The sequence below is a fragment of the Amaranthus tricolor genome, chromosome 16 (genome assembly GCF_026212465.1).
Source record: "Amaranthus tricolor cultivar Red isolate AtriRed21 chromosome 16, ASM2621246v1, whole genome shotgun sequence".
NCBI classification, from domain to species: domain Eukaryota; kingdom Viridiplantae; phylum Streptophyta; class Magnoliopsida; order Caryophyllales; family Amaranthaceae; genus Amaranthus; species Amaranthus tricolor.
The window spans coordinates 3,172,501-3,187,482 of record NC_080062.1 but is presented as its reverse complement, the minus strand read 5'-3'; the positions used below and the strand labels follow the sequence as shown (position 1 = coordinate 3,187,482).

The 14,982-nt window shown below is 32.1% G+C and overlaps 3 protein-coding genes across 3 annotated transcripts; 1 reads left to right on the top strand and 2 right to left on the bottom strand.

Moving 5' to 3' along the window:
- LOC130802426 (protein MIZU-KUSSEI 1-like) lies at positions 1 to 4,652 on the bottom strand. The gene is made up of 3 exons (XM_057666447.1): positions 4,535 to 4,652; positions 1,570 to 1,982; positions 1 to 93 (listed from the first exon to the last, which is right to left on the bottom strand). Exons 1-3 carry the CDS (start codon positions 4,650 to 4,652, stop codon positions 1 to 3), a joined length of 624 nt encoding a protein of 207 aa, XP_057522430.1.
- Positions 4,653 to 6,845: 2,193 nt separating this feature from the next.
- LOC130802741 (glycerol-3-phosphate acyltransferase 5-like) lies at positions 6,846 to 9,292 on the top strand. The gene is made up of 2 exons (XM_057666791.1): positions 6,846 to 7,522; positions 8,082 to 9,292. The coding sequence occupies exons 1-2, from the start codon at positions 6,971 to 6,973 to the stop codon at positions 9,018 to 9,020; spliced, it is 1,491 nt and encodes a 496-aa protein (XP_057522774.1). The 5' UTR covers positions 6,846 to 6,970; the 3' UTR covers positions 9,021 to 9,292.
- Positions 9,293 to 13,134: 3,842 nt separating this feature from the next.
- Positions 13,135 to 13,818, bottom strand: LOC130802425 (myosin-binding protein 3-like). Its single transcript, XM_057666446.1, has one exon. The coding sequence runs from the start codon at positions 13,816 to 13,818 to the stop codon at positions 13,135 to 13,137; it is 684 nt and encodes a 227-aa protein (XP_057522429.1).
- Between the last annotated feature and the right edge of the window lie 1,164 nt (positions 13,819 to 14,982).

Below are 14,982 nucleotides of genomic sequence, written 5' to 3'. Positions count from 1 at the left end.
TTAAAACGCTTCCGAATCTTCAGATCCGACAATCCTCTCAAATTTAGCTCTCATATACATCAACTCCCCCTCAAACTGAACACCATTACCATCCTTAGGGCTGAACACAGTTTGGTCTAAACCGTAAACCAAACCGGACCAAACCGTAATTTAACTATTTGGTCTGGTCTACGATCTGAATGGTCTGGTCCGGTTTTTTTTTTTTTAAACGGTTTTACGGTCCGGTCCCGGTTTTTTATTTTGTAGACCAAACCGGACCAATAAACCGTAATAAACTCAAATGGTCTAGGGAATACTGAATAGGGATTAGATTTAAGGCCGGCTTATATTCCTAAATCCTTATTTCCTTCTGCTTGACTGCTTCGGTGCTTCCTTCTCCCATTCTTCTCTCTTCCTCGCCTCGCCTCGCCTGAGTCGACAGACACAGTCGCCTCGCCTCGCTTCCTAGTTCCTTCAGCTCTTCAAGCATCGACAGTCGACACTCGACAGTCGACAAACGCCTCTGCTTCAGTGGTTCTTCGAGGCTTCTGTGGTTCTTCATTCTCCAATCTCACCATTCACCACGGAATCAAGTGTAGAATCTCGTAATGTAAGTATATTGGTTGATTTTTTTGATTTTTAGGGTTTTTAGGGTTTTTTTTATCAGTTTTTGATTTTTAGGGTTTTTGTTTCATCCACCATTTCTTCTTCGACGTAACTAATTTTTTTATTGTTAATTATAAATTGCTTTGAATCTTCTATTCTTCGACATAACTTCAGTTTTTGCATTGCTTTGAAGTGGTTTATGAATTACTGGATATCTTCTATTCTTCTGTTTTGATGATTACTGGATATGGGCTGTTTTGATGATTACTGTGACTCTGTGAGACCCATGTGTAGATTTCCTTGCTCTCCCAGCTCTTTCTAATCTTCCGTCTGCAAGCATGTGCGCTGGCCTACATTCCATTTTACTGCTGAAGGAATCACTAATACACAGAAACTTATTTGGAACTGTATCATATATACTTCCTATAGAGGTATATCTGTAAATTGAGATTGAAATGGAAGTGAGTTAGAAAAATTTGAGTTAGTTAGATTCTTAAAGCGTATAATATGTTGAATGTTAAACTTGTTGGTATTACTCGTTTGGTATGTTGAATGTTAATATGTTGGTATTACTCGTTTGTAGACTAAATAGATTGTTGATGATCAATTGTAGTTTGCAATGTCGATGATCAATTGTAGACTAAAGCGTTTGATATGTTGAATGTTAATATGTAATTTGCAATAGAGGTATATCTGTAGTTTGCAATGTTGGTATTTGATGATGATGTATTTTGGATTTGATGATGTATTTTGTTTACAAATTATCGTTTATCTTAGATTCTCACTCAATCAAAAAAATTTCAAAAAAAAAAAAAAAACCGTAGACCAGACCAGACCAGACCAGACCGTTCTGGTCCGGTCTGGTCTTTTGACTGGTCTGGTCTGGTCTGAAAAATTTCCAGACCGGAATTTCTGGTCTGGTCTGATTTTTCTGTCAAACCAGACCAGACCGGACCGTGTGCAGCCCTAACCATCCTCCTCTACGTCGGCTCCGCCGGGCAAAACACCCGCCCCCATCGTAATGGGCCCCAAAGATTGTAACACCCGCCACTCATGGGGCCCACAATCCCGGCACAAAGCATACCCACACTTTTTCCCATTACAATAAGCCCTCCAAAGAGGCTCTTCCAACAATTTCATCCCTTTTTTATCCCACTTTTTATCACATTCCAATGCAACCCTTACTAACCCAGAAGCCATTTCTCTAACAAGAACACTAGTAGGAGTAGAAAGCTCAATCAAAAAAGCAGGTGTAGTTTTAGGGTTTTGTTGAAATGCAATATGAACATGCCCACGTCTATACCCAAATAGAGTACCCACAAGTTTAGACCCAAGATCTCCTGATTTGGATTTTGTAAAAAATGATGAGAATTTTGAAACTGAGAGTTTCTTTTTAGTTTTTGTTTTAGACCCATACTCTTTTTTTTTATTACTATTAACAGCGACTTAAATTATAAAAAAATAAAAAAAAAATTTTTTTTTTTTTAGTTGCTGTTAGTAACAGCGACTTTGGGCTTTTAATTTTTTATTTTTTTTTAGGTCGCTGTTACTAACAGCGACTTTGGGCTTTTAATTTTTTTTTTTTTCACTTTCGCTGTTACTAACAGCGACTCTACCCGAAGCTAGGATTGGATGTACGGAAGCTTATTTTGGGACATAAATTTTCCCCAATCTTATATTTGAAATTAAGTAGATAAATAATCTCATTTTTTTCAATCTTTCACAATATTTCCTAATAATTTGTGATAACGTTTTCAAATAATTCCAGACTTTTGCCATGAAGGCGCTCCAAATTTGGGCGAGGCCCACTAGTTAGTGAAAATTAGGAATAAATAAGCATTTTTTGCAAAAGAAATTCATAATTACTTCGGTTAAACTTATATTCAAAAATAAGTGTCCTTCAGCCTAATGCTAAGGGTTGTTTTTGTTCGCTGTTACTAACAGAGGGCCATTACTAACAGCGGGCCATTACTAAAGCTAAGTCAAAAGAAGTGTGGTTAGCAATCGGCCGTTGTTACTAACAGAGGGCCATTAACATCTAAATTTAACAACAATCAAAAAGTCAACAAAAGTCAACTAAATTGCCCCCTGTTAGTAAGAGCGGCCGTTTACTTGGCTGAATTTTGTTGACTCAGCTTAAGTAATGGCCCACTATTAGTAACAATGAATGATTCTTTGGCCGATTTTATTAACTCATCCTTAGTAATGACTGCTATTGTTAAATGCAGACATATCCAACATTTAGCATTGGATTGGGAGGCATTTATTTTTTGAAATAAGTTTACTCCAAACATATTTTTTGACTTTTTTTTTATCTAAATTTGCTTATTATTTTCAAATTTTCCTAGTTAATTGTTGCTCGTATTTAATCAAGTCCAATGACAATTGTTAGTACAAAATTTAACACTATAGTTAGTAGAACAATTGAAAGTAGTGACCTTTTTTTAAAAAAAAAAAATTTCAAAATAAGTTTGAGCAATTTTAATTTCTAAAATTGTCCGATTCTAATATTAGGGTTTGCTCAATGTTAAAAGTTAAAAGAATTTTTCACGACTTTATTCGTTGTTACTAACAACGAACAAAAGGATAATAATATCATAACTTTAAAAATGACAAAAACATAAATGAATTGCTTGGTTCGTTGAACAAGGAACTATCCTTTTTTTTTCTACTGTTCAACGTTATGACATTGTCTTGATTTTGTTCCCTATTATTAACAACGAACAAAATTTTGGTAAATTTTATTGACTTTTAACATGTTCTTCTCTTATTCACGATTAATAACGGCGCACAAGTTCTAACTTAGACTCGGACACGAAGACGTATTTTTTTAATAAAAGCTCATTGTTTCAATTTTTTCATAATTAGTAATTACTCTTGGTATATGGTCACTTGTGCAAAAACATTTGATCTAAATTATCCGATCTGAATATTTTGTATTTATTTCGTTTGTTACTTGCATCCAAATTAACTTTTGCATTATTTGTTAATAAATCAATTATTTTTGACTTATTGAAAATAAATCCACTTTTTATTTATTTTTAAATGAATTCACCTATTAGATATATTTGGTAAAAGTAAGCCTACCTATTATTTCTAATTATCTTCAAATCTTCTTTGTAACTCAAGCAATTAGGATTAAAAATAGTCGAATTTATTTTCAACAATTATAGTAAATAAGTGTGTTTATTTAGAATTAAATAATAATTGAGTTTATTTCGGTGGATTGAGTAAAGGTTGAGTTACTTTTAACAATTTTCCTAATTTGTTAATGATGATAATTTTAATTTATATTTTTTAATATTTATTACTCAACTTTGCAATCCAATACTCCTTTGGGGTTCCTTCCTATTGAGATTGTAACATTACAAAAATTTATGTAAGACCTTTTGAGAAAAAATGATGCAATTTCAATGGACAGTGAAAGTATATGATTCTATCATCATCTTCATCATCATTATATATAGTACCATGTGTATCCCATTAATAGAAAAACTATATTCAGATTCTAAACAGGGATGAAAGAAGGCAACTCATGCCCATTAATTAGGTGGATACGGCTAAAGAGTCTGCCGGCTCAACAAAGACACCTAGGTGGAGATACTCCTGCAACGAGAGACCAAGGTTTGTTTTAATAACTATTTAATTTGTTTTGGGCTGAAGGTCCCAATTATAATTGGGCCTCATTACTTAGTCAAACAAAGCCTATGACTTAGTCAAACTCAAGTTAAAGATAGTCAATAAAACATTGAAATCCAATTTCAAGTTATGTATCTATTCGTTTCATCAATTATCAGTTTATAAAGCAGATCCAATTAATTTCATTATCAGTACAAATCCAAATACTATAAATGTCGTCAAAAATCTATATGAGATAAGTTTAACAAGTCCAAAAATTCATTATAAGTTATGCCAAATTCTCTCTAATTAATTCCGTTGTCATATTCACATTCAATCTCCGTCTGAGTTGAGGGTCGGAGGGGCTTTCCTGACTGCCTTCCGTCCCCGGTTAGTATCCTTTGTTCGTTTTGGAGGTTTATTCGAAGATCTTCACTACCTTTGGCCATTTTCAGTCACATTCAACTTCAAGAAATTGGATTAAGCTATCCTATACTTCAACACGTGGACGTTTTTAATTGGACTTATAATAGACTAATCCCTTCCACCACTTGATACAAATTATAACTAAATTTTATTTGAAACAAATATATTCTCACTATTTAATATAATATGTTTTAGTAACTTTGATTTATTTTGTTTTTAATATATTTAGAGTAAGCCTAAGACTGTTTTATACAATGGTTTATCTTGGTTCTTAAATTAATCCTCCAATTTAAAAATAATATTCTAATTATGTTTTTTAATGTAAGTTGTAGACAATATTTAAGTTATTGAATGATTATCTTTTACTTAAAAAAGGCATGTTTGTTAATCTTTAAGATCACAAATCGTTGATTAGACATGAAAAAACAATTAATTAATTTTATTGATAAAAATAAAGGTAATGTGTTAATCAACTATAAAATACTTGCAATTTAATAAGTTTTATTTATTTATTTTTGACATTTAATCTATTTTTCTCTTATAAACAACCAATAAATAACAAATAATTTACATTAAATATCTCTTTAACAGTTAACTTAAATAATTAGTTTAAACAACTGTTGCCAAACCGGCCAATATCTCTAACATGTTCTATATATATTTTGTTGTTATTCATCATTGTATAGATCAAAATCCATGAATGAGCCTTTCAAATTAGTTATACAATCCATTAGATTTTTAATTTTAGAATTTAATTAGTTATTAAAGGTCATATTCTTGTACACATCATCATCATCATATTCTTGTACACAATACATACATATTACAAACAAAATTTTAAAATCAATAATAATTTGACTTAAAAAACTTTTTCAACGTTGAAACTATTTATGGTTACCTACTAATCATATTCATTTTCTCATTTACAAGTCAAAAATTTAAGACATATCCCAAACTATATTATATTCCTAACGACCATTACCTACCTAGCTATTTTATTATAAAAAATAATTCCACTAAGAAATAAGAATTAAAATTTCTTTTACATAATTCAAAATAAAGTTGCATAATCACGGCAGATAAATTGCTTTACTAAAGGATTGAACAAACTTTACAACCATGTTTTTTAAAATAAAAAGAAAAAAGTTGTTATTTTTTCCAACCTAATTTTGCATGGAATTTTAGAAAACATTTCGGTGATGGAATTTCATGGTACCAATATTTTTAAAAAATTAAAAAATTTATGGCCTATCAATTTCAAATTTCTTATCTACTTTTTCGAGCTATAGATTAGTTTTCGGATTTACAACTAAATTTTATGAAATTATATAGAATATGTCCAAAATAAACATATATATATATATATATATATATATATATATATATATATATATATATATATATATATATATATATATATATATATATATATATATATATATATATAAAATGGGGTGGAGGTATTTTTGAATGCAAGAATTAGTTATTCACTACATGGTAGTTGTTAAGTGAGTTATATCTAAATGATGGATATTTGATGGTAATACATACTCCAATCACAATTATTTTTACAAGCTCTTTGAACTTATAATACCATACCATCTCTAATTAAACTCTAGGTTAATAAAAATGTTGTACCACTAATCAATAAATTAGCTAGTCGAGAATTGGGTATTATTATAGATGGAGAGTAAATGCAACTTTAAAATTACTCAGGTTTAGTTTTATCACCTAATTTTTTATTTCCTTAGTCTAATACTCTGTAATCAAAAACAATGAATTAGTGAGTGGTCACTTTAAAAGCACTGTCGTGATAATTTTAAAACTTTATATTATATTTTCACTTTCTAATAAATAAGCAATTATTTTCAAATGCTAAAAATATGATCGTACATATACGTACTTACATGTATCATGTATGCAAGTTAGTGACCTAATTATAAATTTCCCATGTATTATACATACATTATGCCGCCATGTGGACTTTAAATTAAACCAAATAAATTCAACATAAGTATAAAACAAATCTATAATACTAATTAATATAGTCTTGGTTGGTAGAGTTAAGTTATCAATATCTATATCTTAGCGTTGCGTACTCTCCTTTCATTCATTGGCTCCCAAAATCTCACCAGAAAATATAAAAATAATTAAAATAAATAAAATAAATAAATAAATAAAAAGCTATAAAAAGCACCCAAAACTCTTAGAAGAAGACGCAAATTAAACTAACGGTAGTTGTAAACTGATAAACAGCTTATTTCTTTGATACACCTTTAAAAACCTTAAAATTCTTCAAATTCGATAAAGAAAAAAAAGAATCAAAACGACGTAATTATTAATGGAGTCAGTAATAGCAGAGTTAGAAGGAACACTTGTGAAGAATCCGGACCCGTTTTCATATTTCATGCTTATAGCATTTGAGGCTTCGGGTCTTATTCGGTTTGCTATACTTTTATTTTTATGGCCGGTTATCCGATTCCTTGACTTGTTCGGTTTGGAGGAATTCGGGTTTAAATTAACCACTTTTGTCGCGGTTGTGGGTCTACGGATATCCGATATTGAATCCGTGGCCCGGGCGGTTTTGCCTAAGTTTTATATGGATGATGTTGATGTAGAAGCTTGGAGGGTGTTTAGTCAATATGGTAAGAAAGTTGTGGTGACTAAAACTCCTAGGGTTATGGTGGAGCGGTTTATTAAGGAGCATTTGAAGGCTGATGAGGTTATTGGGAGTGAATTGGTTGTTAATCGGTTTGGGTTTGCCATGGGTTTGGTTCGAGATGTTGGGTCGGTTTCAGATCGGGCTATTAAGTTGTTCGGGGATGAGAAACCTTCATTAGGGTTAGGAAGGTGTGGAAATGATGATTCTAGCAAATTTATGTCCCTTTGTAAGGTAAGTATTATACTTATGTTGTCATATGTTTTTTTAAGAGTTACTCTTGTGAAAAATCATCTCTCAATAAAATAATTTTAAAATGAGAAATTTAGATACTAATAATTTGTATTATTGAGCTCTTTGGCCTATGCATAATGCGTGTCTCAAAATAGACCGTCTCATACAAAAATTTGTATATTATTCTGTACATAAACTATAAATTATGAGCTCTTAAATTTTAATCATGGCAAAATTTTATTTTCTTTTACAACTTTGTTTAAATATATATTATGGACCATCATCCATTTTAAAATTTTCATGTTCGATTTTTTTATCACTAATTTAAGCATTTGGTTAACAACAAAATATTTTTTTTTTAAAATTGTAAATAATAATTAATATTCTTTTGTCTTATTTAATAGAAAGAGATTACTTATATTAAATTAAGTCGAATTTAAAGTAATTTATTCATTTAAAACTACCTAGAATATTATATTTCTTTAAATTTCAACATATATTATATATATTAAATTATATTTTTTACGCCATGCAAATAATGAATTTAATCCATTTTCAGGAACAAGACCATGCACCATTCACCAAGACAAAGATGCTTCGGAACAACCACCGTGACCTAAACAGTCCATTGCCAGTGATCTTCCACGACGGTCGATTAGTAAAGCGGCCAACGCCTTTCACCGCCCTAACAATCCTCCTATGGATCCCTATTGGTGTAGTTCTAGCCATAATTCGAATGTTAATCGGTATAGTCCTACCAATATGGATGGTGCCCTACATGACCGCCTTTTTCGGTGGTAGCGTACGAGTCAAGGGCAAGCCACCGTCTCCACCATCGGGCGCCACCACTGGTGGCGTCCTCTTCGTATGTACCCATCGAACCCTAATGGACCCCGTTATCCTTTCTTACGTCTTAGGACGAAAAATTCCCGCTGTCACATATTCTATTTCTAGAGTATCTGAAATACTTTCGCCAATCCCAACAATTCGACTAACCCGTATTCGTCACGTGGATGCGGAAAGAATTAAAAAGGAGTTAGAAAAAGGGGACTTAGTGGTGTGTCCCGAGGGAACAACTTGTAGAGAACCCTTTTTATTAAGGTTTAGTGCACTATTTGCTGAGTTGACAGATAAAATTGTACCCGTGGCTATGAATTATAGGGTCGGGTTCTTTCATGCAACCACGGCCCGTGGGTGGAAGGGTTTGGATCCATTTTTCTTTTTTATGAACCCTAGACCCGTTTATGAGGTTACTTTTTTAAATCAGTTACCGGCTGAGGCTACTTGCTCAGCTGGTAAAAGTCCTCACGACGTTGCAAATTACGTGCAACGTTTGTTGGCGGCTACATTAGGATTTGAATGTACCAATTTTACGAGAAAAGATAAGTACAGATTGTTAGCCGGAAATGATGGAATAGTGTCGTCTCGTGCTAAGAATCCATGGCTTGGTAGCATGGAGAAGGTGGTGAGCACTTTCAAACCTTTCATTCACTTATAAAATTCACTTAAACATTTTTTTTTTGCTAATTTTCAATGAATTGTTGCCCCAACTTTAGTTGGTGATCTTGAATAATTCATTAAGGGTAGGATCATATATTTTGTAAACACAAATGGGGCTTGTAAGATTTTTACCTTTTCTAAGAATTTTTCTTTTGTAATTGTTTTATTTTTAGATTTTCCCCTCCTTTTGATTGATGCGAATGTAAAATAAAGTGTATTCTAATGTAAAAATGTTGAATTCATATTTAAATGTTAATTAGTATTAAATGATAATTAAATATATTTTTGTATTGCATTTGTTTTTTTTTTAATCATAATTTGGCATGCTAGAAAGTTTATGGATTAAGCTCCATGGAAACTTCTAGACACAACATATTTAGTATTATATATAACTATATATTGCCCAAAGTATGAAATAAGATATAGTACTTGTCAAGAAAATATGGAACTTTGGTAGGTATTGTGTGAGTAGTGCCTTGATTAGCAACATTTTGAGGCCAATAATGGATTAATGGAAACAAAACATGCATGGAAATTGTGCTAACTTATTCTTGTAGAAATACTATTTTCTCCTAGTTTTAGTGCTCATGCTCTTAAGGCTATATGAGATCAATTATGAGGAGATGTTGATATTTAGATGATTAATCATTAAGTGGAGGAACCTAATTTTTGTCATACTTTCTCTTTGTTGGTTCAAATTTCTTCCCATTTTTTTATATCGGACTAAGGCTATTAGAGAATTCAATAGGAAAAAAATAACAGAAAATTAATTCTTTCTGTAAGTGGTGAGAATCAAACTTCTATACAATTTTGTGAACTAAAAAATCTTAATTACTAAGTCAATGACGCATAATTCTCAATTTCATAGGGATAAATTGAATGAAAAAGGAAAGTAAAATAAATTTATTTGATTTAAACACTCTTTTGCCAAATGCTACCTTTTTATTTGTTCGTTTTGAACAATAGAGCAAATTTTCTTAAGAACAACGAAATTTATAGACAGTCTCAAATTTTCAATTTTAGTTGGTTTGATAAAAACACAAAATATTGACTTTACATCTTTTATGAGGAGGTTCACGTTACAATTCTCTTAACAGGAAAAACCTACAACATATAGTAATTTTTATTTTAAAATAATTTTACTTTAATCAATTAATATTAGTATTTTGTTCAATGAAAAAAAAACTTTTTATTCCAATTTCGTAAAGAATTGATGTGTTATTATTTGTAAATACAAAGGGGAATGTAGATAAGACTTGAGGTGTCATTGTGTTGATTTGGTGAACAATACTTGGAAGAATTAAAGTGATGTTACAAAACTTTATAATTCTTGTAGGTGAAAGTAGCTTTGACCACAAAATGCTCATGGATGCTTGTTTGGTATGAAAAAAAAAATTAGACTTGTGATCAATATATTAATTTAATTGGCATCATTTTGTTTGTTTTTGTTCGTTGCTTCTTGAAAACTTGTGCATATGTTCTTACCTAAATTTATAGCATGTTATTCACAAGTAAAATAAATGTAACTAGTCTTCAAAATACAATTTTAGCTAGGGAACATAGAGGTGACTTATCTAAAAGGAGTTTTAAAGATGAGAATTATTTTAGAATTTTAGAAGTGAATCGAACAGTTTTTTGTTTGAGACTGTTTCGTAGCGAAATATGCTTATATAAGGAGCACAAATTCAATAAAATGAGTTTATTAATATCCAAACATTAAAGTGCATATTTAATTTGACGTGTTCAATATTAAACATTGATAATGAGTACTCTAAGTATGAATGTTGTTTTAAACTGTCTCATAGTGAGACCGTCTTAAATGAGAATTTGTGAAAAAATAAAATTGATTAAATATTCAACAATTCTCTAAGATACAGTCTCTCATATGCCCAATCCAATACAAATTACTAAAAAAATTACTCTAGTGAGAGACCGCCTCTCTATGGGACGACTTGAAAACAAGGAGTTTATATTTTAATGCAAGACCGTCTTATACAACAATTTGTAAAAATACAATTCTCCTCTCCTTTACTCTTGTCACCGTCATAGTAGGTGATTTTACCAATAGGAATAGGAAATATAGTGGTTCCACTGCAATAAAATATGAAGTTTATAGACACTTGAGCAAATGTCTAAAAGAAACGAAGATTTTAGATACTTACTATGCAACGCTTAAATAAGTAGAAATATTAAGAGTAAAAAGCGTCAAAAAAGTTTTTAAAAAAAAAGGAAAAGCGGGGGAATCGAATTCAATTAAAGAAGGTATTTTGATGAGTTATAATAAGGATTTTTATAGGCAGGAGTATGTATCATAATTGTTCGCAATAAGTATTTACATGTATTAGTAGGAAATATTATATTTTATAGTAAGTTTTTGTATCAGCTTATTTTGGAAATTAATTTAATACAAACATTTTAATTTTATATTAAAAAATGTTTTATTTTTTTTCAAATTTTAACAAACACAGCAAGGTTGTCCAAACAGTCGAAACTTGGTCATATCTTGAGATCAATAAACCCGAAAGATAAGGTGAGAGACTTGGTGTAAACGTTCAAGTGATACAGACCTGTTGAAAATTTGAAAAAAAGTAAGATAAATAAACAACTTAATTCCAAAAATAAGGTTCGTGAAAACTTATATCCCAAAATAAGCGTCCGTACATCCATGCCTAGCCTCGGGAAGAGTCGCTGTTAGTAACAGCGAATGAGGAGAAAAAAAAAATTAAAAACGCAAAGTCGCTGTTAGTAACAGCGACTTAAAAAAAAAAAAAATTTAAAAGCCCAAAGTCGCTGTCTGCGAAACACGGACACGGCAGTCAACTGACGTGTCGCGTGTCCGACACGTGTCGGACACGGACACGCGACGGACACGCGAAAATCCGTGTCCTACACGCCAAATGAAGTGTCCAATTTTTTAATATTTTTCCGGACACGTGGACACGGCAAGGACACGCGACGGACACGGCAAGGGACACGTGTGTTATTTAAAAAAAAAATTGAAAAAGCTGAAAATAAACTCCTCAGTTACTCAAAGGTCCCCGTGTTCCAAAATTCATGGGTAGCATTTGCTACCTAAGGTTATATTGTAGATCCGCCATTGCCTGCTGTTGGTGGCTGCTGCCGGCTGTGGGGGAGGAGGTGTAGCTGGCGGATGCAGGCTGCTCGTGGGGGCTCGACCGTGGCTGCTGCCTGCTAGAGTGAAGGAGGGGTGGCTTCACAGGGAGAAGAGGAAGAGAGAAAGAAGAACAGGGAGAGGAGGTGTGTGAATCTGATGTTAGGGAAGGGTTTTGGTCTCCCATAAAAAATCCTAACTCATTTGTTATTTTATTTATCTATTTTCTTGATTAACTCTCTCACAACAACTCACATTTGCTTTGTTCATACATTTTTTTTTAATACGATTATAATCATATAATTCTAACCTCTTTATTTGAGTAATTGCAATTTATTTTTAATATAAAAGTGTTAATATTTATATTCCTATATGAAAGAAATTTATTAAAACTAATTTAAATAATTTAATATATAATTATAAAATCTCCAAAAGTTATTTAAAAGATTAAATAATAACTTTGTAAAATCTCAGCGTGTTACACTTAAAAAGAGAGTTTAAATATATTATCTTTGTCCTTAAAAAGTTTTCATTTGTCATATTGAGCGTTCCGTTACCTCATATATGGATGATGTGTGATGATCAAAGTTAAATTTACCTATTTATTTGGTTTTCTTTGATTTGGTTTGTATGACTATTTTTAAACACTCATGTTGTTTATTTGGTACTTATTTGCATTTTTTGTGAGTTTTATGTTTTTAAAGTGTTTATTTACATATATCAAATGAAAGATTGTAAAATTATCTTCAATTTGATATATTTATTATATTACCATTTACGTGTCCCCGTGTCCGCTATTTTTAAGTTGGCTTTTTCCCGTATCCGTGTCGTGTCCGTGTCCGTTTTAGTACAACCTAGGTCGCTGTTACTAACAGTGACTTAAAAAAAAAGGAAAAAAAATTTTCCAAGGCCAAGACTCGCATAACAGCAAACCCAAAGCCCATTCACTTTACCCTTCAAACACTTACCTAATATCAGAGGAACTTACTTTAAAAACTTGTTATTGTTTGATTAATCTTCCGATGTGGGACTGTGGGTCGAAAAAATAGTACATGTTCATCAGTTGGGTCAGGCAAAAGTTCATCTTCCTCATCTTCTCTCGTTCTTCGTAATCCATCACCTTCTTTTTGTATACTTCGAGCTCCTTCTCAAGCTCTTGCTTCTCTTTTTCCCTCTTCACTACGAGCTCGTTCATCATCTGCAGCGCTTCTTGATCATACTCGGATTGTTCTTCCATCATTCTTTGGTACTGCAAGGCTTCAATCTGCATTGTTGCTTTCTCTTCTTGAAGCCTAGTAATCATTGCCATTGTTTGGTTTGCAGCGATTGCTGAGGCGTTCCTCTCTTCCTCGAGTTCTTTATATAATGTTCTCAATGCCTTTCTCTCGGAAAGCAGGTCAGGTTTGAGCTTTTCTGTTGTTTCTATGCTCTCTTGCTCGCTGATCATACTCATCCCGTCAAGTGATTCCTCTGTTCCTGATTCCCGTCTCCCTAAAAACGACAGTTTCCTCTGCATATGATTCAGGCTTTCTGATGAAGTTGGTGTATCAGGAACCCTTTCTTCCTCCACCTCATTATGGTGCATGTCCACATTAGCATTTAGGCTCCTTTCACCAGTTTCAGCATCTGAGTTGATAATTATATCATTAGATAAGATTTTAACAAGTTTCTGTTTGGTTGGCATAGAAATTGTATTGGAAGATCAACTAAACAGTTTACACACAAATTTACATAGGAACAAGAAAGTTGTGAGAAGTTGAGCTTCTTATGTGCAACCAAACGACCAACATCAAGGAGCTCGAAGTATACAAAAAGAAGGTGATGGATTACGAAGAACGAGAGAAGATGAGGAAGATGCACTTTTGCCTGACCCAACTGATGAAGATGTACTATATTTTCGACCCACAGTCCCACATCGGAAGATTAATCAAACAATAACAAGTTTTTAAAGTAAGTTCCTCTGATATTAGTAAGTGTTTGAAAGGTAAATTAAATGGGCTTTGGGCTTGCTGTTATGTGTAGGAAAATAGTTGGAATTTTTTTTTTCTTTTTTTTTTAAGTCGCTGTTAGTAACAGCGATTTTGTGCTTTTAAATTTTATTTTATTTTCTCCTCATTCGCTGTTACTAACAGCGACTCTTCCCGAGGCTAGGCTTGGATGTAAGGACGCTTATTTTGGGATATAAATTTTCACGAACCTTATTTTTGGAATTAAGTTGTTTATTTATCTTACTTTTTTCAAATTTTTTCCAGACCTGTTTGGTGTTTAGTGGAATTGGGCTGGGGCATACTCTAGATGGGCCACACAACCCATTCTCAAAAGCATAGAAAAAATAGCCACTTAAATTTAGCCCATGACCCGGTTGGCGTGACTCAACTCAAATTGGCCTATTAAGAAGTTATATTACCCCGGTCCCAACCTTTTAAATTCTTAATAGCCAGTCTCTTGAAAGACCGGTTTTTTAAAAAGACGTATTTTAAGTCCAACCCATTAAAAATTAATACCTATTTACATTATCCTTAATGCCTACTTACTGTATACTTAATGCTTAATTTCAACATCTTAAATGTCTACTTACATTATTCTTAATGGCTACTTACAATATTTTAGAAAAATATATAATGGGCGGCCCAATTAGAGATGGTCTCTCAAAAATACCGTATAGAACAAGGTTTTGTGAATTCTTGAAGGTTAAGCAAATTATATTCACAAATTATTATATGAGACCATCTTATCGTGTGATACGATTTATACAAATGTTAAATAGTTTAATAAATACAAATTATGATGATATAGATTTTTTATTTAGAATTCATCTCACTGAAATACGCTCTCTTATAAAAGCAAT

Coding starts and splice junctions, on each gene's coding strand:
- LOC130802741 (XM_057666791.1), top strand. CDS start 6,971: ATGGAGTCAGTAATAGCAGAGTTAGAAGGAACACTTGTGAAGAATCCG. Junction 7,523..8,081: donor AATTTATGTCCCTTTGTAAG/GTAAGTATTATA, acceptor ATCCATTTTCAG/GAACAAGACCATGCACCATT.
- LOC130802425 (XM_057666446.1), bottom strand. CDS start 13,818: ATGCCAACCAAACAGAAACTTGTTAAAATCTTATCTAATGATATAATT.
- LOC130802426 (XM_057666447.1), bottom strand. CDS start 4,652: ATGGCCAAAGGTAGTGAAGATCTTCGAATAAACCTCCAAAACGAACAA. Junction 1,983..4,534: donor AACTCAGACGGAGATTGAAT/GTGAATATGACA, acceptor CTAAAACAAAAA/CTAAAAAGAAACTCTCAGTT. Junction 94..1,569: donor TTTTGCCCGGCGGAGCCGAC/GTAGAGGAGGAT, acceptor TTCAGCCCTAAG/GATGGTAATGGTGTTCAGTT.